Genomic DNA, 22,008 nt, shown 5'->3' with positions numbered 1-22,008 from the left:
GTACTTTTTGTACGCGACATGCAGCACAAACCACTGGAAGAGAGACTGATTCTCGCTGTTTGTGAGTTTCCAGAATCTATTACTGTTTACTACATAGGACATCAACAGGAGGGAATTTGCATGGCAGAGCATCCCTTAAAAACTAGACGAAGGCCCATCAGGTAAATGTTAATTTTAAGTTAAATGGGCAACAGCTGTTCAGCGCCATTGCCATGGTTACCATCCATAGAGCGCCTGCCATTTAGACAGAGCGACCCCGTGGGGCCAAGCGACTAAGTTGTGATTTTTAGAATGTTCCTAAGACCGACATCTTCCCCAATACTAATCAGCTTGCAGTGTGTAGCTATCCACTTCACTATGGCATTTGATCGCTCGTCTTGCTTTTGTTTATCTACTTCTCCCACACGCTGCATCTAGCGCAGTCTGTTGAAGCCTCCCTCCACTGCTTGTTTGGGTGGGTGATTTGCAGGCTGATCAACATCCCACCCTCCTGTGACCCATGGTTTGACTGTATGTGTAGTCAGAGCCAGTGAGCAACGGACTTTCACAATAATACTAAAATAGTACTAAAAACTGCGTTTACTGGCAATAAAATAATTGTCAGCATTAATTAATACCACGTAATAACACGTGTTTACCTTCAGATGTTCCTGACAGAAGCTAGATTCAAAGACTGATGTTGCTTGTACACATTACAAAAATGGCTCCTTTTGGCTCACCCTGTATTTGAGAGTTGAACAGTGACCCAGGTAATCTTTATGTGCTGGAGGAAAACAAACACTACTGTGGAATTTAGGCACTAATTACCATTGAGCTTCTCCAACCTTGTGCTCTCAAACAAATCATTAGTAAAAGCACAGTATTGAGCTGCCTTACCAGCTACAGATGATTCCTGATTGCCTCTGTCTGCGTGTGTGTGTATGTGTTCCTAAAATTTGTGAACAGATCTGTAGAACAGATGAATGGCTGTGAGAAAATTAGAAGTGCGGCTTTAACGAACTTGATTAGTGCCTCCATTCGTTCAATCAGTTCACCAGAGATCAAAGAAGATACACTGACTGTCCACTGCTGAGGAAGAACAGGAGATGGTGAGAGACATTACAGTCTATCCAAGGCTGCTCGGTAACGTATTTTAAGGATGGCAAAACACTTAATGTGCTAAAGTTACATTCAGCAGCCATCCAGAGTGCCATGCTTTTGAAGAGAAGAAGCTACTCACTTAATATGTTTCTTATTCTGTTGAGATTGGGTGAAAACAAAACTTTCTCACATGCATTGCAGTGAAATTCTGTCTTTGTAGATCGCAGTAAAATGGCAGCCATGTTATCAAGAGGGAGCACAAAGACAGGAGGTAAACACGCGGAGAGGCCACTGATGGGTCAGTTGTATCTGATTAATTATGAATCTGTTACAGTATTTTGGTGCTGTGAATAATTTGCCCCCTCACTCAGGTCATATACAGAGTTAGTGTGACAATAATGAGCACATTTAGTATTCAGCTGCCTTTATGAGATTTACATGTTTGCAAATGAGAGCTGTGTTTATGTATGCGATATTTGTATCTATATGGGAGTGTCTGTCTGTGTGCGTGCGCGTGTGTGTGTGTGTGTGTACATGCACATTTTCCTTACAAAGCTGGAGGTGTCTAGCTTCTTTCGGCGAGCCAGGTCTGTAATGTTGTCTCCATTGTAGTTGATGCTCTCCATGCAGCCTTTAAAGTTCTTCCGCCCTCCACCCACAGGCTTCCCACTGTATGGCATACCCCCAAAACTCAACTAGAGAAGAACGGTCGGCAAAGAGATACAAAGAGATGGAGAGAGGGGGGAAAAAACAGATTAAGACTTAGTTTTCCTTTGATTCACTCCTTCCTCCACTGCTAGAACACTGCAAAAAACATGTCTGTCATTAATGTTCATCCATTCCTCCAAACAAGCAGCAATGACAGTAGCAACATGCACATGTCTCATGAGAGAAACTGCAAGAAATCCTAAAATAAGTTTCAAAATCCATGCTACAATTAGGCCAGCTATTGTTGAGTTTCTATGGACATTTTCATGCCATAATAGAAATCGTGCATTGTTAATGGTAAACACAGTCTTCCAGTTGAGTAAAAGACATAGACTTTCCTTTTGTGAACAACAACATTTCTAATGGATTTAAATGAAATGTCATGACAGTAAAGGATAGATTTGGTAAAAGGGTTAACTGTGTTAAAAGGACATTGTTGTGCTTTGCTGTTAAGGTTTTGGATAAGGCTGGCCTTGTGTGTGTAGAGGAATGACCAAGAAGTACACAAAGCTCTACCATGAAGTGAACACAGTCCACTGACATAACAAAATAAGGAGATAAGGACAGAGAAATATAAAATCTAGATGTAGTATGTTTAAACATACAACAGTATTAATTGGCCTTCTTCCTCGCAGACAGGTTTTTAACATGTCTATTTAATTTAGCCATGTACAGTCCATGGTAAAGGTCACTGTGGACATTACTGTAATACAGGAGAAACAAACAAAAATATTCTGTTTGAAAACACAGTGCACATGCACATCCCAAGCCGATTCCCATATACATATAAATCACAATCAACTCGAGAGTTGATCCACGTGAGCTATGTTCTTTTCACACCATTTTAATGCCCATAGTTAACTATATATTGTCATTCAAACGCCCCTATTTAATAACAACATATACAGTGCATGGAGACAACAATGGTAAAATCTTACAAGGAAGCTAAAAAAAGTAAAGTAAAAAATTTCACCCAGTGTGAAATTGAAGTTCTTGTAGGGGAGGTTGAAGCAGGAGCAAGCTATTGTTTGACGGGGAAAATGCGCATACCGCACTGGAGGAAAGGGGACAGTGGAGCTCAACCCCCTTGATGAGCGACTTGCAGGAATGGGAATCCCTAGTGAGAAGTGACGGAGGTGGAGGGGGACACAAATAAGATGCACTGGATAACTCAGGTACATAATTTGTATTTTCTCGTTTGAAAAAAAGAGTAAACCAAATGCATTTAAGTTGTGGTCATTTCCAGCCTTACCTATCGATGAGTTAAAAGAAATACGACGTGAAAGATCGACCTAATAAACAGTGTTTTCAACAAAAGAAAAAACATGCTGGCACAATGCCTGGGGATAGGACATGTGATAACATGAAACGTAATTTGTCCTACTGTTCACCTTATTTACGTGAAAAAATTTCACAGCATGCAAGTATTAATTACAGATCAAATAAAATATGATTCCCAATTAAACTGTGCAACATATTTGATTATTTTGAAAAAAACGTCTCTCTCTCTTAATCATGGTTCTTTTTGTGTGCACTCCAGGGTGTATCAATTATACAGGATATCTCTTTTTTGATGATGAAATTATCTTAAATCATGTTCTTTTAATTAGGGAAAATCAATCAAACAGGTGTTTATTCTTTTAAGAATTCCTTTTATCTGTTTTTGAAAATTAATAATGTAATTTTAAATTACGTTTTATATCATACTCAGAGGTAATACAAGTGCATCTCAAAAAGTTTAAATATTGTTAAGTTCATTTTCCTCTGTAATTTAATTCAGAAGGTGAAACGTTCATATATTCTAGATTCAATACACTTAAAGTGAAATATTTTAAGCCTTCTTTGTTTTCATTTTGATGATTACAGCTCACAGCTCATGGAAATCAAAACTCCAGTATCTCAAAATGTATTAGAATCTTAGAATAAAGAATTTATTCTTCAGAGCTCTAATCATCTAATTAACTCAAACACCTGCAGAGGTTCCCTGAGCCTTTAATTTTGCAGTCTGGTTCTGGTGCTCACGATGAACTTTTCCAAAATATTTATATTTTTTAAGATGCCCCTCATCATGTATTTTGATTTAATTTACACAATTGTATCTATTTCAAACCATTTCATCCTTCTGCCATCTGAGTCCCAGTTTCTCATTTTTCCAGTTTTGTGCATACGCATCGGTCAGAGACCATGCAGGATTACACATTCTCCAGCCAAGTTTGTTGTTTTTGTAAATCCCAGAGGTTGATTAGAAAGTGGTGTATGCCTTCTTTTGTGTGTACACAACATTTATAAATGAGGCCCTGGGTCTGATCCATTTTATACATAAGACAAGCTATGCTGTCTACATTATCTTTAACCAAATACCTTGATAACTGTATACTATTGGCATATATACAGGCCCCTCTAAAAGTATTGGAACGGTAAGGCAAATTCCTTTGTTTTTGTTGTTCACTGAAGACATTTGGGTTTAAGATAAAGAGATGAGTATGAGACAAGAGTTCAGATTTTCAGCTCTCATTTCCTAGTAACGCATCTAGATGTGTTAAACAACTCAGGACATACCAGCCTTTGTTTGAACCCACCCATTTTTAAAGTGAGCTAAACTATTGGAACATGTGACTGACGTGATGTTTCTTGTTGCCCAGGTGTTGCCTTTAAGGTTGATTGTCCAAACATTAAATAGCTCTGCATGATTAGTCTAAGTTTTCATCCTTGGTTCAAACCTATAAAGACTGCATTGCCTGTTAAAGAAGATAAACCAACATGAAGACCAGAGAGCTGTCTATGGGAGAAAAGCAAGCCACTTTCAAGCTGAGAAAAGAAGAAAAATCGACCAGAGCCATTGGACAAACATTGGGAATAGCAAGCACAACAATTTGGAATGTCCTGAAAAAGAAAGAAACTACTGGTGTACTGAGCAACAGACGTCGAACAGGTCAGCCAAGGAAAACAACAGTAGTTGATGACAGAAATATCGTGAGAGCTGTGAAGAAAACCCCCAAAACATCAGTAAGTGACATCACTAACGACCTCCACAGTGCAGGGGTGAAGGTCTCACAATCCACTGTTCGAAGAAAACTCAGAGAGCAGAAATATAGAGGCCACACCACAAGATGCAAACCACTCATCAGCAGGAAGAATCGGAAGGTCAGATTGAAATTTGCAAAGAAGTACAGAGATGAGCCGCATAGTTCTGCAACACAATCTTATGGACTGATGAGACCAAGATTAATCTCTACCAAAGTGATGGAAAGGCCAAAGTGTGGAGAAAGAAAGGAACTGCTTATGAGCCAAAGCATACAAGCTCATCTGTGAAGCATGGTGGAGGTAATGTCATGGCTTGGGCGTGCATGGCTGCTTCTGGAACAGGCTCATTAATATTTATTGATGATGTAACTGATGATGGTAGCAGCAGAATAAATTCAGAAGTGTACAGAAACACTTTGCCTGACAATTTACGGAGAAATGCATTGAAACTAATCGGGAGGAAGTTTATCATGCAGCAGGACAATGACCCAAAGCATGCTGCCAACAAAACAAAGGACTTCATCAGGGGGAAAAAGTGGAAGGTTTTAGACTGGCCAAGTCAATGACCTGACCTTAACCCAAGCATGCATTTCACCTCCTTAAGAGGAGACTGAAGGGAGAAACCCCCCAAAACAAACAAGGACTGAAAGAAGCTGCGGTAAAAGCCTGGAATAGCATCACAAATGAAGAATGCAACAGTTTGGTGATGTCGATGTCTTCAGTGAACAACAGAAACAAAGGAATTTGCCTCACCGTTCCAATACTTTTGGAGGGGACATTATATATATATATATATATATATATATACACACATATATACATATATACAGGTGATGGTCATATAATTTATAAAGTTTATTTATTTCAGTAATTCCATTCAAAAAGTGAAACTTGTATAACTTATACATTCATTCCACACAGACTGATATATGTCAAGTGTTCATTCCTTTTAATTGTGATGATTATAACTGACAACTAATGAAAACCTCAAAATCAACATCTCAGAAAATTTGAATATTGTGAAAAGGTTCAATATTTAAGACACCTGGTGCCACACTCTAATCAGCTAATTAACTCAAAACACCTGCAAAGGCCTTTAAATGGTCTCTCAGTCTAGTTCTGTAGGCTACACAAGCATGGGGAAGACTTCTGACTTGACAGCTGTCCAAAAGACAACCAGTGACACCTTGCACAAGGAGGGCAAGACACAAAAGGTCATTGCTAAAGAGGCTGGCTGTTCACAGAGCTCTGTGTCCAAGCACATTAATAGAGGGGCGAAGGGAAGGAAAAGATGTGGTAGAAAAAAGTGTACAAGCAATAGGGATAACCGCACCCTGGAGAGGATTGTGAAACAAAACCCATTCAAAAATGTGGGGGAGATTCACAAAGAGTGGACTGCAGCTGGAGTCAGTGCTTCAAGAACCACCACGCACAGACGTATGCAAGACATGGGTTTCAGCTGTCGCATTCCTTGCGTCAAGCCACTCTTGAACAAGACACAGCGTCAGAAGCGTCTCGCCTGGGCTAAAGACAAAAAGGACTGGACTGCTGCTGAGTGGTCCAAAGTTATGTTCTCTGATGAAAGTAAATTTTGCATTTTCTTTGGAAATCAAGGTCCCAGAGTCTGGAGGAAGAGAGGAGAGGAACAGAATCCACGTTGCTTGAAGTCCAGTGTAAAGTTTCCACAGTCAGTGATGGTTTGGGGTGCCATGTCATCTGCTGGTGTTGGTCCACTGTGTTTTCTGAGGTCCAAGGTCAACGCAGCCGTCTACCAGGAAGTTTTAGAGCACTTCATGCTTCCTGCTGCTGACCAACTTTATGGAGATGCAGACTTCATTTTCCAACAGGACTTGGCACCTGCACACAGTGCCAAAGCTACCGGTACCTGGTTTAAGGACCATGGTATCCCTGTTCTTAATTGGCCAGCAAACTCACCTGACCTTAACCCTATAGAAAATCTATGGGGTATTGTGAAGAGGAAGATGCGATACCCCAGACCCAACAATGCAGAAGAGCTGAAGGCCACTATCAGAGCAACCTGGGCTCTCATAACACCTGAGCAGTGCCACAGACTGATCGACTCCATGCCACGCCGCATTGCTGCAGTAATTCAGGCAAAAGGAGCCCCAACTAAGTATTGAGTGCTGTATATGCTCATACTTTTCAGTTGGCCAACATTTCTAAAAATCCTTTTTTTGTATTGGTCTTAAGTAATATTAAAATTTTCGGAGATCCTGAATTTGAGATTTTCATTAGTTGTCAGTTTTAATCATCACAATTAAATTAAATAAACATTTGAAATATATCAGTCTGTGTGTAATGAATGAATATAATATCCAAGTTTCACTTTTTGAACAGAATTATTGAAATAAATCAACTTTTTGATGATATTCTAATTATATGACCAGCACCTGTATTTATTTACAGTATATAGCATACATATGACCACTGAAGCAGTGAAAGAAAGCATTAAAGGAAGAAGAGAAGTGGTTTGTGGGGAACAGATGCCATGAGACGAGAACTGAGACGGCGACATGGAGGCTAATAAATAGGCATCTGGTGGGAAGCGCTGAAGGACACAGAACTGATGAGAATGTAAACTGCGCTTCATATTTTTCTACAGTTGTACATGTGTTTTTTTTTTCTTTCAGACATAGCTTTGAGGGAAGCCAATATGATGAAGGGTGGTTTGCAATTACTAGTTGATATGTGTCTGTCTGCGTGCGTGCGTGCGTGTGGATGTGTGTTTGTATGTATCTGTTGTAACGCTCCAGCAGTCTTAGTAATTACTGCCAAGGGTAGACACAAATGCACCCGGATATTTAGTCTACAGGCTTAAATGGGAGCAGAAAACGTACAGACGTGCACATACATGAAAACATGTACACGCACACACACACAAGATAGTGTGTGGACTAGATGGAGTACTTTGGTATACTTTGAGTAAAAGCTGGTCACAATTTTGCTTTCTGTAGAGAGACTCACTCCCGCAAAACTCACACTCACACAACACCTCCTTTTTCACCATGTTTTATAGATTTTCCCAAAGATCTCTTAATTCAGCAGCTTCAGTTTAATTCGACTGGTTCGTCCTGCCCCATTTCTTTATCTCAATTTCCCACTTAATGTTAAAACTAAAGGTTAGGAAGTGTGTGGGTGAGTGAGTGACGGTGAAAGCTTGCTGAGGTTAGTAAAGCAAATCAGCGATGCAAAGAAGTCCTTTTAAGCTAATGAGGAGATATTTCATGCAGCATACCCAGTTCATACCAAGAACTGGGTATGAAATAAATTGTCCTTATATTCTTTATATGTAGCTTTGGCAATATTGTTGCTATACATTCATGCCAATAAAGCTAATTTGAATTGCTTGGTAATATCCAGAAATCCTGTATGGAAAAACTATGATGCATCGATAATCGTTTTACAATCGCATGGCAGCCCTCTGAATCGTAATCAAACCGAATCGTGAGGTGTCTAGAGATTCCCACGCCTACTAAAAGTCACACACTAACAGACAAACATATCAGTACATACCCACAAACACATTGACACACCCATATATGGATTAACCGTACACAGCCGCGCATGCATACACACACTCACATTACATTAAGTAGTGTAAAAGCGCTTTGAGTGGTTGAATAGACCAGAAAGGCGCTATACAAATACGGAGCATTTACATTTACATTAAGTGCATTTCATACCCATTATGCATTTCCTGGTTTTAGTATTATTAGCTGAACTCTCTGCATTTCATTACTGTCTGACAGACAATAATTATGTGAGTTTTATGGATTAGCATTATACTGTATCACAGTGTAAAACCAATTTTAATTTCCTGCATGGTATCTATGCACTGTACAGAGAAGACCCAACTACCTCCAGTAATGAGTAGTTACACATTTACAAAATCAGTACAGCTCATAAGGACAGGTAATGTCATAGAGACACTAAGATAACAAGAAAAAAAGCATCAAAAAGAAAGACTATTAATAATTAAAGATAAGACAATCACAGTCTCTCACAAGTTTGAAATGATCAGACAACCCAATCAAGACTACCAGCAGTTTGGGAGGGTTCTGATTTTATGTGAGAACTGCTCACATTAGCAGATATAGTAATCTCCTCATGAACATCAATACTTCCCAAGGCTCGTCAACCTCAATTCTCATCTCGTTTCCAAATGGATTTTATATTCACCTTCATCATTAAGCTCCAAAATACAAATACACCCTACACTCAACATGGCATACTCCTTTCTTTGCAACCTATATGCAACACACTTTTGTTGTTATTGCAGTGCACTTAAGTTGCCAGTGCTCCCCTAAGTCTTTTGCTGCTCTGCTCTCACTTTCTGCTACTGTTGCCACCACGGTGCTACTGTTTAAAAGCTCCACTCTCACCCCAGCATCCACCTGCAGGCTCTGAGTATGAGTCAGTCTAGGGGGAAAGTTAGTATCGTGGAGTCTCCTTGTGGGGGTGGGGGTGAGGAAGTCAGAGAATTAAAGCTGAATATAAGCGATATTCCATGTAGTCAGTGTCTCAAATGTGGTTTGCATTATTGGCAAGACTCCTACATTAATGTGCTTGTGACAGATTGTGCTTAATCGCGTTAAGTTTTAGTTTTGCACAGCAGTAGATATAGAGACACAAATGCAATTTCATGCCAAAATTAGCCCCAAAATTGCTCTCTAATCAGCAGAAACACTGGCTCATGTGTGCCACCCCTCCCACCTTGGCACAAGCGTGTTTGTTTGGAGTGAGGAAATTACCAAATAGACTAAGACTGAGGAAAATTGCTAAAGCACCGCGTTTACTGTGTGCAGGGAAATGTATGGGCCCTGTATATGATATGGGGATAAACAAATGAACTTGACTTTGGTTCTCTAAAGTAAAGTGAGATTTTGCACATTGTGACCCAGGTAGACCACTTCTTACAAGGTCTACTGCTTCTTTTTTTCATAATTGAACTCACCTCTGACTGCCAACGTATAGCTGTTGAATCATTTGGCACCAAAAGGTTTTGTTATTAACACAATGTCAGCAAACATGCTTTGCACAGCTCTACACAGTACATGGCCTATATCCCTGTCACCTCCTGTGTCTGTGTTTGTATATGTATGTGTATATGTTCTAAGGTTATCGACTTGGATTCATTTATTCATTTATTTTAAGGGGGACACTAACATTCTCTGTCTGTGTACTTTATAATCCTGTCTGTTCTTCTCACCTCGTAGTCCAAATCAAGGTGGTCAAACTCTCCATTGGTCCTGAAGTGCTGAGTGTGTCTGTCCAAGGTGAAGTTGACATTACGACGGTAGCGTTCAATCACCACTGAGTGCCAATGATTGTCATCCAACAGGCTGCCGGTGGTCACAGACGTATGACCCAGGATAGAGCCGTACTGATTACTGCCTGTAATTAACATGTCATAATGTTAGTTCCAAAAACACAGACCTTGGATACTGTAAAAGTAGTAAACAGAGTCAAAATATTTAGGATAAATATGTGTGAACAAGAAGTGTTCCTTTTATTCTTAAGGCTTAAGAGCAACAAAATGAAACAAAAATGAAAATAGTTTTGATATTCAGGGCAGCTTCACCAGGATCAGTGACTACACACTTTGTGACTTTTCTGGCAGGGATTTGCCAAAATATCCTAGAAATCATTTAAGTGCTTTACACACGGGAAACAGACCATGTACATGGTTAGCCTTAATGTTCACATACAGTTTTTCACAAAAAGTACATACAGCACATAACACAGACAGATTCTGCCTTTGGTGCATTTGTTTCACATGTTTGCAAATTTCGTCATCCTCACACACATTAGAACTGAATTATAAGTCATTTTGGTACCATTTCCTGCCAATAATAACGCACCTGACATTTTTTCAACATCTCAAAATGTCGTTATTCAGTAATAGATACCCATTTAGTTGTAACACTAGGTACTGCAGTTGTTGCTTCTGTGCTGCAGTAAGGCGTCCTTAAAGGTTACATCAGTTCTGTCAGCAAAACAGCTGGTCGACAGTGAATGATGCTCCACACACTTATGGATTGTTGTTGCTGTTGTTTACAGGGTAAAGGGTAAAACGCTGTGCACGTTACCTTTGCTGGAAGACAGGAGATAATTCTATCCTGACAGACAGGGCATATATTTTTTTCACAAAGTTTTAGATTATTGTCAAGCCTATAATGATGGTATTATTCTTTTTACCTGTCATGGTGCTGCAAACACAACCAGTGTAGTGCAGCTGCTTGCACTTGACTTGACTGAGAACCTATTAAATTCAAGGATCGGAGCTGGACCAGCTATAGGTTGGCCTTAGACATTTAAATTCCAATATTTCAAGACTGTTTAAGTTGTACTTTAAGTGATATGATCTCTTTATAAGTTTAAATATTATCAGAAGGTAAAACACTTGAGTGATATACTAGGACAGCCATATCAAAACCATCGTGGCATGCACGTGTTGCCCACCAAGGTTTATCTGCAGCAGCAGCTTGGCCTTGTGAAGCTCCAGTGTGATGTAGTCTCCCTGTTGGCCCTCTCCGTGGAGAATCACACCCTCGCTCTCTGACGTCTTGAACCTCAGTGCAATCACATCTTTAATGATCTTCATCTTCTTCACCTGCACACATGTGAACAAACACCATGATCCCCACACGGTTGTTCCACACCACAGATGGCTCATTTTCAATTACATCTTTGTAAAAAGAAATTATGAAAATCAACTTTCAAACAAACATTAGAACTTTATCACATAAAAAGAATACCAACACTTTCACAGGTCTCCCTTCTGCCTGATTATAATACACGTAAAAGCGTTTATTTCCCATGATATTACATTGCTATTTGTTGATTTTTAGGATATAAACTTTATGAATTTCAGAATGAGCTTGACAGTATGACTTTTAATAACCTAGAATATCATGGTAGTAAATCCAGTACCTTAAAACGATATGAGATTATACCCTGTCCATCAAAGTTGATCACGCCCGCCCCTAAAAAAGACAAGAGAAAGTAGACGGATAGAAACATTAGACATACAGACACAGAAATAATTAACAAATGAGCGACAGGAAGACAGTGATAGTAAGAGACAGAGAGAAGAGGCAAGATTGAAAGGGATTAGCGAAGTAAAGCTGCGATTGCAGATAGGCATCCCGAATTGACAAAGAGCATACTAAAGACTACACTCTTCCATGACTGGGTCAAGAAGTCAGTATCAGGTGTGCTAATATGCTAATAATGGATGGACAGGCAAAGGGACTGTTAAAATGTTGTCTTTACTGTCTGTACTCGTCATCTGAATGAATGTGTAGGAGGTTTGTGCATTTAAAATGACATTTTTACAGGTTACTATTGCTGCTAGAGAGATTTTATTGGTTCAAATGATATCGCAATAGGCCTTTTTTCTCAGAAAACATTTTGACATGCCACAGTATGAAAGGCACAGGTGTAAATAAAAACAAATTAATGACAGCTAAATTCTATTTAGCTGCTTCTGTTTAGTGTCTTGATTTTGTACATGCTGGCTGTCTGTCACACTTTGATGGCTTACTGGGATAAGTGAATTATTGTTAATATTATTAGTAACACTGGTGCTTTTCCGAATATGACAAGTCAAAAGGGCTTGTAGCAAAGCAAAAAATGTTAATATTTGTCTTACACAGGAAAACAGAGATGTAACACAGTCCTGCTGTGTAAAACACTGTTAGTAGAGCAGTAACTTCTCCATTATATTGCACTGGCATGTATCAAAGAGTCCTATATAATGATTTGGGAAATGAATGATTACTGCTTTTTAAAATAAACTGGGGTGAATTAAATCATTTTTGACTAATACTAAGAATGTGTGAAACAATGAAGCATTGTCACTGCAAAATGTATTAAACTGGACGCCCACCAGGCGTTTTCACTTGTTTTGGCTAATTAGCTGTTAGGCGGAGCCAAAACTCCGTCCAGCTTCAACCTGAGCAGAGGTCTAATCAGCCAGAATTGAAAACACCTGTGTGTGTGCAGGCTTGTAAAAAAATTTTTTATAGAAACAGTTGCCGAATTGCCAATACAACTCTGTCTGTGGTACCACTAAGCTTACGATACACAAGTAGCAGGAAATTTCCAACACAACTACCTCCAAACGAGACATTTGCATGTAATTATTAAAGTTTACATCTAGAAAAAGAGACAAAGGGAAGACAGGAGACAAAATGGAGGACATTTTCAGATATTGAGAAGAGAAATAAAGTGCAGTGACTGAGTCCCTCTTACTATCATCAGCATCATGTTCAAGTGGTTAGCGGAGAGTGCGTCTATGATTTGTTGGAGAAGGTGCGGAGGAATGTACAGACTATGACAGGACAGCAGTGCTTAGGAAAGATTGGATCATCTTATATACAGACACACTCATTCTCAGTCACACTGTCCTTCAATCGTTGCTCTCTCTCTTGGTTTCTCACTTATATAACACACAGCAATGCACAGCAGCCTGGCCTTACTTGAAAATGCAAATAATGCCATGCTGCCTCGAATGGAGAAGAAATACATGTACAGTCTTTCCATCGCTTTCACTGCTTTACCCTCCACTCTTGTTCTCACACTTGTTCTTGCTCTCTTTCCACTTTCATATTTCTCCACTACTCCCCTCTCTGCTCCACTCTTATGTATTTCCTTTGCTTCCCTCTTTAGTTTCCCCTCTTCCTCCCTTCCATCACTTAATTTGCTCCTCCCCCCACCTCTCTATGGCTCTCCCTCCCCACCTCTCTCGTCATCTTCTTCTGTCATGTTTATGGTGCAAACAGTGGTGGTAGTTGACAGTTTTCCAATTGTTTTGTGAGATATTGCAGATCTAGGTGTGCTGCTCAGAAAAGGGCTGCCAGCTCAGCCGAGTGCTTGATGTCAGGAAGGAGACTTTATAGAGGATGGAGGGTTTTTCCACCACCTGCTGACCACCGTGAGATGCAGAGAGGGGGAGAGATTGACCCACAGTAACAAGGGATGACTACTTGGTTTGTAGCCAGGGCAGCTGTGATGCCACGCCATGCACACAATATGGCCGAGGTTTTCAGACCCTGACCCAGATGGTGGTCTTTCACCAGAGATGCCAAGCGACAGAGTGTGATTGAGGTGGCGAGGGGGAGATGACGGTGCATGTGACACCCAATATACTTTTCAAATGAATGATACTGGATGTTATTTATCAGGTTCTATAAAGTGTGTTTGGGGTATAGAGCTACAAACCATTTTATAGCATGCCAAAAAAACTTCACATAATGTTTAATGAGTGAAATATCACACTTTTCACATTAGGTTTTAGATTGGACTAATAGCGATTACACATTACATTCATAATCACTCTGCACTTCAAATGGTAAAATAATACTTGTGTAATTATTCTACATTCTGCGTGTTTACTACACATGTAGTCCTTCAGACTAAATAATTATTCTAACTGTGTCTCTCCGAATAATTGCATGATTATACAGTTTACAACAAAACAAGCCACAGAAGCTCTCTTTCTTTTATCTTTTATTGTTCATATAGAGAACTTGTCACAACCTGTTTTATGACAGCAAGGTGAATGACAGTCTTCACAGCCAGTGAAAATATGGCAGAGAAATGCATGATTAACCAAATGTGACTGGGAACTTGACACATCCAGGTATGTGTGTGTGGGTAGATGGGTGTAGTCAAGGCCAAAAGAAGCGACACACCACAAATAAAATACTGCAGTACTATACCTCTGTGTTGATTATGGAACCATGCAGGTCCCTTTACCCCCTGACATGCCACGAGAGGCACACTGAATTAGCTAACATTAGCTTGGCTACATCACTGGAGCATCCTGCTCATTAATTTTCGTAGCCAGCCAATTTAAAGCAACACCACTGAGACGGCACCTGCATCACGTCAAAGCAAATCGAAGGTGAACTTTACTGGCATGTGGTGGTTAGAAATTCGATGGCTGCGAGCACAAAATCAGGTCACCCACAGTATGAGCTACCTGTACTGAACTAAAGGATCGCCGTGCTTTTCACATAATTGGAAGTTATGTATTTGCATTGTTTGACTTGACGTTATGCACTGATATTTAAATGTTGTCAATTATTTTGATATTTCATAGACAAAATGAGACAAAAAATAATAATAAACATATTTTCTATAATAAAAATAATTGTTGGTCTCAGTAGTACTGTAATACTGCATGTACTGCCCCTTTAATCCCATACTTAATGCACCCTGAGCCTATTTTAGCAGTTTGTTTGGCCTCAGTCCTGCCCCAGAAATAGATGTTATCCATGAACAAATCTACATAAGTACATTTCCTAGAATGAAACAGATGATGGTGGTGATACATCATCCTGACAACAGATTTAGAGTATTGTTGGCATAAATAGGCCACAGGTTGAAGTCAGATATAATGTGCTTGCATTCTTTTAAAATTCTACTTGCATCAGAGTGATTGCGTTTGTATAGAAAATTTAATTTGTACTCCCTGTTTCTCCGTTTGACTCTCCTTTCTCTCACATTCTGGCTCTACTATTTCCTGACTCATCTATGAAATAATTGATTTTCTGTTGATCCTATGTTAATCAAAATGGAAATGAGCATGTAAATTCCACAGCACGGTGGATCACGACTCCTTTATACCCTCTAGCTCTGGCACAGACGCATACACACACAGCCTTTCATCGCACAGTCCTAGATGAGTCATAATATGGTAGTGCATTTAATTATCATACATTTTAAAAACCCAGAATTATCATCTACAACCAACATATTTGGTGATTATGCTGGGAACATAACATCTATATTTATCTGCCTCCTTCTCCTCCTACTTCTTTTCTTTTGTGCTTTCTGCTTTCAGCCTATTTCCTTTGTTGTTGCCCAACACTATATCCCCGCTCTTTCATCTTTGGATTGGGAAGCAGGAAAACATTTAGGAGAAGTTGATTCTAAGAGAACCGGAGAGTTGGGGACTGAAGGATGGGTAGATGAACGGACAATATGTATGAGTTCTCATTTTCTGACTGAATGCTGAAGAAAGGAGCAGTGACAGAGTAATCATGAGAGAGCAGTGTGGGCTTCAAACCACAGCTGACAGACAACTCTGAAAGAGGATGCACCCGACTGGGGGAGTGTGTGTGTGTGTGTTTACATGTGTAAGTATGTGTGTGTGCAAGTGCCTCTTTCTCTGTGTATTATCACTGATATCCAAGGTGTAAGCATGTCTTCAACTGATTGTGTATTTATTATGTGTCTTATCTGACAGAAGTCAAAGTGTGGAGGACGACATTCACATCTGTCAGAAACACATACTTTTTTGCTTATTTGGCCTAGATATGTTCTTTCTGGTATTTTTTTTTTTACCTCAAACACTGTCAGTTGAATGACAAGATACCAGGAATGTATTTAAATAAAGTGTCTAAGTTTTAGTCTAAAAAAACAGGAAGGCCAGAGACAGCCCACATGATCTATTTCATCATGATTTATTTCACACAGCTGAAATTTACATCTGGGAGATAGCCATGATCACAGTGTTCTTCTATTGGAGCAGGTGCTGGCTAAGGTCACGTCAGCAGTAGATGTTGTTGAGGGAGGAAAAAGTGAAACTCATTATCTTTTCCCGCCCAGATTTTGCTAAACCTAAATTCTAATTCTACTGTTTCTGATTCTGGGGTGCATATTCTCTGTTATTATTAGTGTACTGTATCTCTTATTATGTGGTATATAGCTGGCTGAATGGGGATTTTTCAATGGAGGGAAATATACATTTATGTATTCTGCAAACAAATGGGCCCCTTTGAAAAGTCTTATTTTGTTTCTTGACACTATAATTGGGTACAATATTGTTTAGAGCAATGAAACCTTAATTACATCATGTGAAAAATGCTTGGACAGCAACGTAAATGCACAAACCTATGCATTCAGGTGGCAGTTACAGGCAGTAGATGAATTTCAACAGACCCGTTGCAGAAACACTCATAATGCCATATTAATACCTGACACACTGTTTGAAAACTACTGACAGGTTGTTAGAGAAGCTGCAGAATAAATAATCAAATCTAATCTTTCCGTCAGTCTAGTCAGTCTAAGTATTCCTACATTTACATTTAGCAAGCTAGTGACTAACTGATGTCAGTTAAAAAACAACATCCAACTCTATTTTATCAGCTTTTTCTGTTGTCAGGTCAACTGGTCTCTGAAATTACCTTGCAGATATAGACTGTGTTTCAGGTATGTTATTCAGTCCTTCCAAAACTTTGTTTACAATTTACAAAAACTGTAAACAAAGGTGCTTGGCAGCCAGCTTCACTATTGCGCAATCTATTGATCGTTTCCACATTTCTGTCTCCCAAATTGACAAAATATATGTTATGCTATATCTTGTTGAATAACGTGCTTCAGCCCAGGGAAAAAATACAATTAAATACTGGTTTGGAATGATCTGTACCGTACACTGTTTCTGGATTGAGACAATCCATGTTGTTATACTGATGTTTTTTGAAATCTGTAGAAAAAAAAATATATTTTTTTTTATTGTCTTACGGAAATGCAAAGCATAGCATAATTATTATGCTGAACCTGCAAGACACTATTTAAAGTTCAAGGCTTAAAATAGGATATAACAATGCAAATGTTCCCAAATCAAATTCTGTTTTCAGATTCTTTTGTCCAAAGTCCTTAAGACTAACACTGTTACAGAATATAAGGTAGAAGCTTTTCTAGTTCAAAAATAGCAACAACAATAAATTGATTTTATTAAAGTACTAAAAGCAGTCCCATTTATTAAAAGTGAATTATTTCCTCGTCAAAGTTGTTTATGAGTGCTCCAGTGTTTTTGTTTGAGGGGACAGGTGACGGGTATGAACTTAGACTGGGCTGGATTTCTGTGTTTTATTGTTTTGTGCATACACATGCGCATATGTGTACCACATCTTGTCATCCTTCTCATTACTGACTTGCTTTTCTTTTAACATGGGGAGGAAATGAAACGATGGAAATTTAATCAAAGGGGTGAGGGGCTGACTGCGATGCAATACATGCCCTTGTATTCACACACACACACACACACACACAGAGACCTATCCACACACAGTGTAATCGCATCTCTGGAATGAAAGATGTACGTGTGTCACTTATAACAGTAATTTATGCAGAGCCTTAATTGAAAATTGTTATCAAAATCAATTTGGCAGCCTTTAATAGGACGAGAGCGAAGAGGCTGCAAGAGATTCAGTTCCCTGGATTATACATTTGTTAGAAAGCAAGAGACAGTGTTCAAATGTGTGCGCATTTGCATGTGTCTGTCAGTTTGTGACTGTGCTCTGCATATTTCTGCACACAGTTATTTTGTGTGTGTATGTGTCCAGGCAGGTTTAACACTGGGTTTATGTTTCATTCCTAGACAGAAAACTCCACTGTGACTTGACTGGACCTCACAAACCAACATCAGGCCCTCCCCACGGATCCATAATTATAATTGTAAGTTAATTATTGTTAATAATTTGTTGGAAATGCTAAAGTAGCATTACTTACTGGAGTTAATACATTTAGTTATGTTACATTTACAGTATTTACACAAATAGCAATATCCTTAGTTTATTGATAGTATGTGAAGATAACAGGTGTTACAGGTGTGAAACTGTGTGTGTGTGTGTGTGTGTTCACTCACAGTAAGAGCAGCCATAGACCTCAATGCGCAGACCAATCCGTCCTTCCTCACTCCAGTCCAGTGGGACGAGCCTCAGGAAGCGTGCCACGATTCCCTGCTGCAGCTCATGACGAACTGCACTCTCCGAGTTGGAGTTTCCAGAGAAGGCCTGTGAACACGCACGCACACACACACACACACAATGAAATTAAACACATCAAAGCCAAAAGCTGGCATTCAAACAAGCAGCTCCGGGACTAGGAGCAGGAGTATTTGTCCCACTCCCCACATCCTGCCCTAAAGGTGCACACTCACAAAACATACAAAATAATTATGAGTCTACATATCTAATATGCCAGCCATAAGGCAATCTGACTGCAGGGTATTTGAAGAGGAAATTGCGTACTGTATTCAACTCCGAGTGCATGTAAGGCACTCCCTGTTCATATCATCTCTTATTTCAGCGGATTTCTGAGTCCCCAAAGATTCATGGATGCTTGTTCCTGATGAGGTTTACAGGTCCTTGTCATATTGTGTTCTACACAGTCAGTCTCTGAAATCTCAGCCTCTAGAAAACATCAAACTGCATTGTCTACAAACAAAACAAATATGTACAAAGCCAGTGAGAATACAGTATTTATTTACTTAACGATGCTCGTACAAAAAGCGTTAGGGACACTGGCTTTGGCTTTAAAATCAATCAAAACAATCCACTTTTCGTACATGCAGCTTTAAAGAACCATTCCTTTCCTCCTGTGTCTGAACAGCATGGCAGAAAGGCACCAATGACGCCAACAGAGATCAGTCAGCTAACAACAAAAAGGCAGCAACGATAAAGTACTATGAATTTGAGTACAGTAAACAAAATGTACTGTGGCCGCTCTAAAAGTGTTCGGGTAAGGTTTAATTCAGTGTGTTTGTTGTTGTGATTTGATTTTCACTTTGTCTTCATCCCTGCATAGCTGTGATAAGACACACTGACCTATTGGGTAAAGCAATGATATTAGTAAATCTTGTTAGAGAGGGGTGGCTGTATGTATAAATGTACTTTGTATTTGTGCATTTTCTTTTTACACAGTAGAAAAAGAGACAAAACAAATAAGACCCATGTGTTTTGCAGCATAGCAGTAACCTAGAATACAGAAAACGCAGTTTAACATGACCCCTTCTTTTAGCTCCTTTCCTCCTCTTGCTCGGTATCGCTTCCTTCACTTGACTTGGCACATGGTCGGGAGAACCTCTAACCACCCACTAATCCACCTCACCAAAGTCCCCGAGCTATTTTCACTTCTGTGCTTTCTCCTCCTCTCTGAAACAAACATACACGCCACCACCCCGTTTCCCATGCTATTCTTCTACACACATACGCAAACAGTCGGCACAAACCTTTGGGGAAAAGCATCATTAAAGGCCTAGCAGGTAACTAGACTAGAGCAAGACACTAGACAGCCATGTGTTATTCTAGATAAGACATGAAGTGGGCAGGGCCGTGAGGAGGGGGAAAGCTCTGCTCAGACAGTCGGTTGAGCTGACGCCTCAGTGACCCAAAGGTGTACCCCTGAAGATATGCTATCTGCAAAGGAAGAGATGGTCAAGAGTTCACACTAAGCTCAGAGCCACTGAACTTCCACCGTGGCGAGGGAGTGGACATAAGGTGCTTCTATCTCCTCTGTGCCTTTCTCTCACTTTTCATCTTTATTTATCCAGGAAAGGTTATCTGAGCACACAAACACACATTTTTTTTTATTAGTGCCCTGCGTCAAAATCACACAGCTCTACATGACTCATCGGGGAGCCCTTCAGTATACTTTAGCAGCAGCTTCTACTCTCTGCAGGAGCACGGATCCTGAAGATCTGGGTTAAGAGACTTGCTCAAGGGCAGCTATGCTGCACTCACAGCTCTGTATGTCACCAGTCATAAAAATTGCATTTGTTGTTAAGACATGGTAACTGCTGGTCATGTCATGTTCAGAAAAGAAAAATCATTTGTCATGTTCTCACTCTTTAGTTTATGAGTGGTTCCAAAGGATTTCAATCATTCAATTCAGAATTTTGACTTTTCCCTGCACGCCTAAAGTCTTGAATACTGCTTATGTCTCTGCATGCAGTTGAAGTATGTCCAATTGTAAGGTTAGCTTTCCAAAGTTAAGGGATCTCCGTGAGATATAAGAAAATACACTGCGAGGCTTTCTCATAGACTGGCCACTAGTGGAGCTACTCTAAAACAATTGAAACATTGGAAAAGACTCAAGTAAAAAATATATGAGAACTTTTTCAACATTAAATTCACTTCCGGTTTAATGTGTACTTTTGAAAATTTTTCTTAACCAAAAAACTTAAGACATGGCAATAAGGCACCGTGTCCTCAGACCTGCAGAAAGCGTATATCCCTACTTTAAAAGTAGCTGCTATTTGATTTATGAGTTGCTAATATAAATTCTGTTTTACACACCTTCAAACTGCATGCCAAGACATTAAAGGACCATCTGAAAGAAGAACAACTGTTTAAAAATGTCCTCAAAACTGAAATATACCTCTAATCAGCACCACCCTGTGAAGTTGTTTATACATTTCTTAGATTTCTCTCCCTAAAACTCATCCCTCTCTTCTCTTTTCCTGTCAAACCTTCTAACCCCCCCCCCCCCCTTCACATCCTGTGCTCTCTATTGCGTGTTTGTCCTACACTGTTCTGTTTCCAAAATGCCTGTGGTCCTGGCTCCGGATTTGAAGCACAAAAAACGCAAATGTATCAATTTGCATGCACACACGGAAGCACATATGCACACATCCATACACACAACCTCCCACACACCACTTTGGCATTTAAACCTTTCTGCAACATTAAAACCTGATATCACCCTTAAGCTTGATTCTTAGTTGGAAATAAAATAATAATAAAAAAACTCTGAATACTGTAAATCTACTGAGGATTTGGCTTACTTTTTTTGTGTCCAACCAACACATAAGAGTGTGTGTGTGTGTGTGTGTGTGTGTGTGTGTGTGTGTGTGTGTGAGTGAGAGAGAGAAAGGAAAACCATTTTTGTCTCCACCCAAAAGCACCCCGTTTTTCAGCTTCCTTCTTTTATTTCTCTATTGTGTTCATTCCGCTATTCGGCACTTATCTGTGCTTGGCTGAATGAACAGCTCAATTCAAAGGCATTACTATGCAGAGTGGAGAGGGACGAAGGTAGGATAGGGAAGAGAGGAGGAGGAGGATGTGGAGGAGGTGGCGGATGAAGTTGAAGAAAAAGTTGTGGATGCTGAACACCTCGCAAAAGTCTGCCTAGTGAACCATTTAATTCCCTCTTCTCCAAAGTCAAATCATTAACCAGCAAACCACTCAGTAATTTGTGTGTGTGTGTGTGTTTGTGTCACTTCATATACTGTGCATGTGTGACCATTTATATCGGTGTGTAAGTGTTAGGCAACTTAAGAGCTTAAGACACTTTGCTTTAGACTTTCTGTTTAATCAAGAACTGCGGTAATCTACAGCAACAAAGGCCACAAAGTGACTGAGGCAACTTTCAGTTTTTACT

The 22,008-nt window shown here is 39.6% G+C and overlaps 1 protein-coding gene across 1 annotated transcript in view; it reads right to left on the bottom strand.

Annotated features, from left to right (window-relative positions):
• Nucleotides 1–22,008, bottom strand: part of cntnap2a (contactin associated protein 2a) — a 387,477-nt gene that overhangs the window by 150,407 nt on the left and 215,062 nt on the right. Inside the window, exons 4-8 of the mRNA XM_038726358.1 lie at nt 18,494–18,641; nt 11,767–11,819; nt 11,296–11,446; nt 10,043–10,227; nt 1,632–1,775 (exon numbers count right to left, since the gene is read on the bottom strand). Coding sequence (XP_038582286.1) covers nt 1,632–1,775; nt 10,043–10,227; nt 11,296–11,446; nt 11,767–11,819; nt 18,494–18,641 — 681 coding nt within the window. The remainder of the gene's footprint in view (nt 1–1,631; nt 1,776–10,042; nt 10,228–11,295; nt 11,447–11,766; nt 11,820–18,493; nt 18,642–22,008) is intronic.

Source organism: Micropterus salmoides, unplaced genomic scaffold, assembly GCF_014851395.1.
Source record: "Micropterus salmoides isolate LMB-PRFRI ecotype aquatic unplaced genomic scaffold, ASM1485139v1 Ms_hic_scaffold_1, whole genome shotgun sequence".
In the NCBI taxonomy this organism is placed as follows: Eukaryota; Metazoa; Chordata; class Actinopteri; order Centrarchiformes; family Centrarchidae; genus Micropterus; species Micropterus salmoides.
This window is presented reverse-complemented; position numbering and strand designations above follow the sequence as displayed.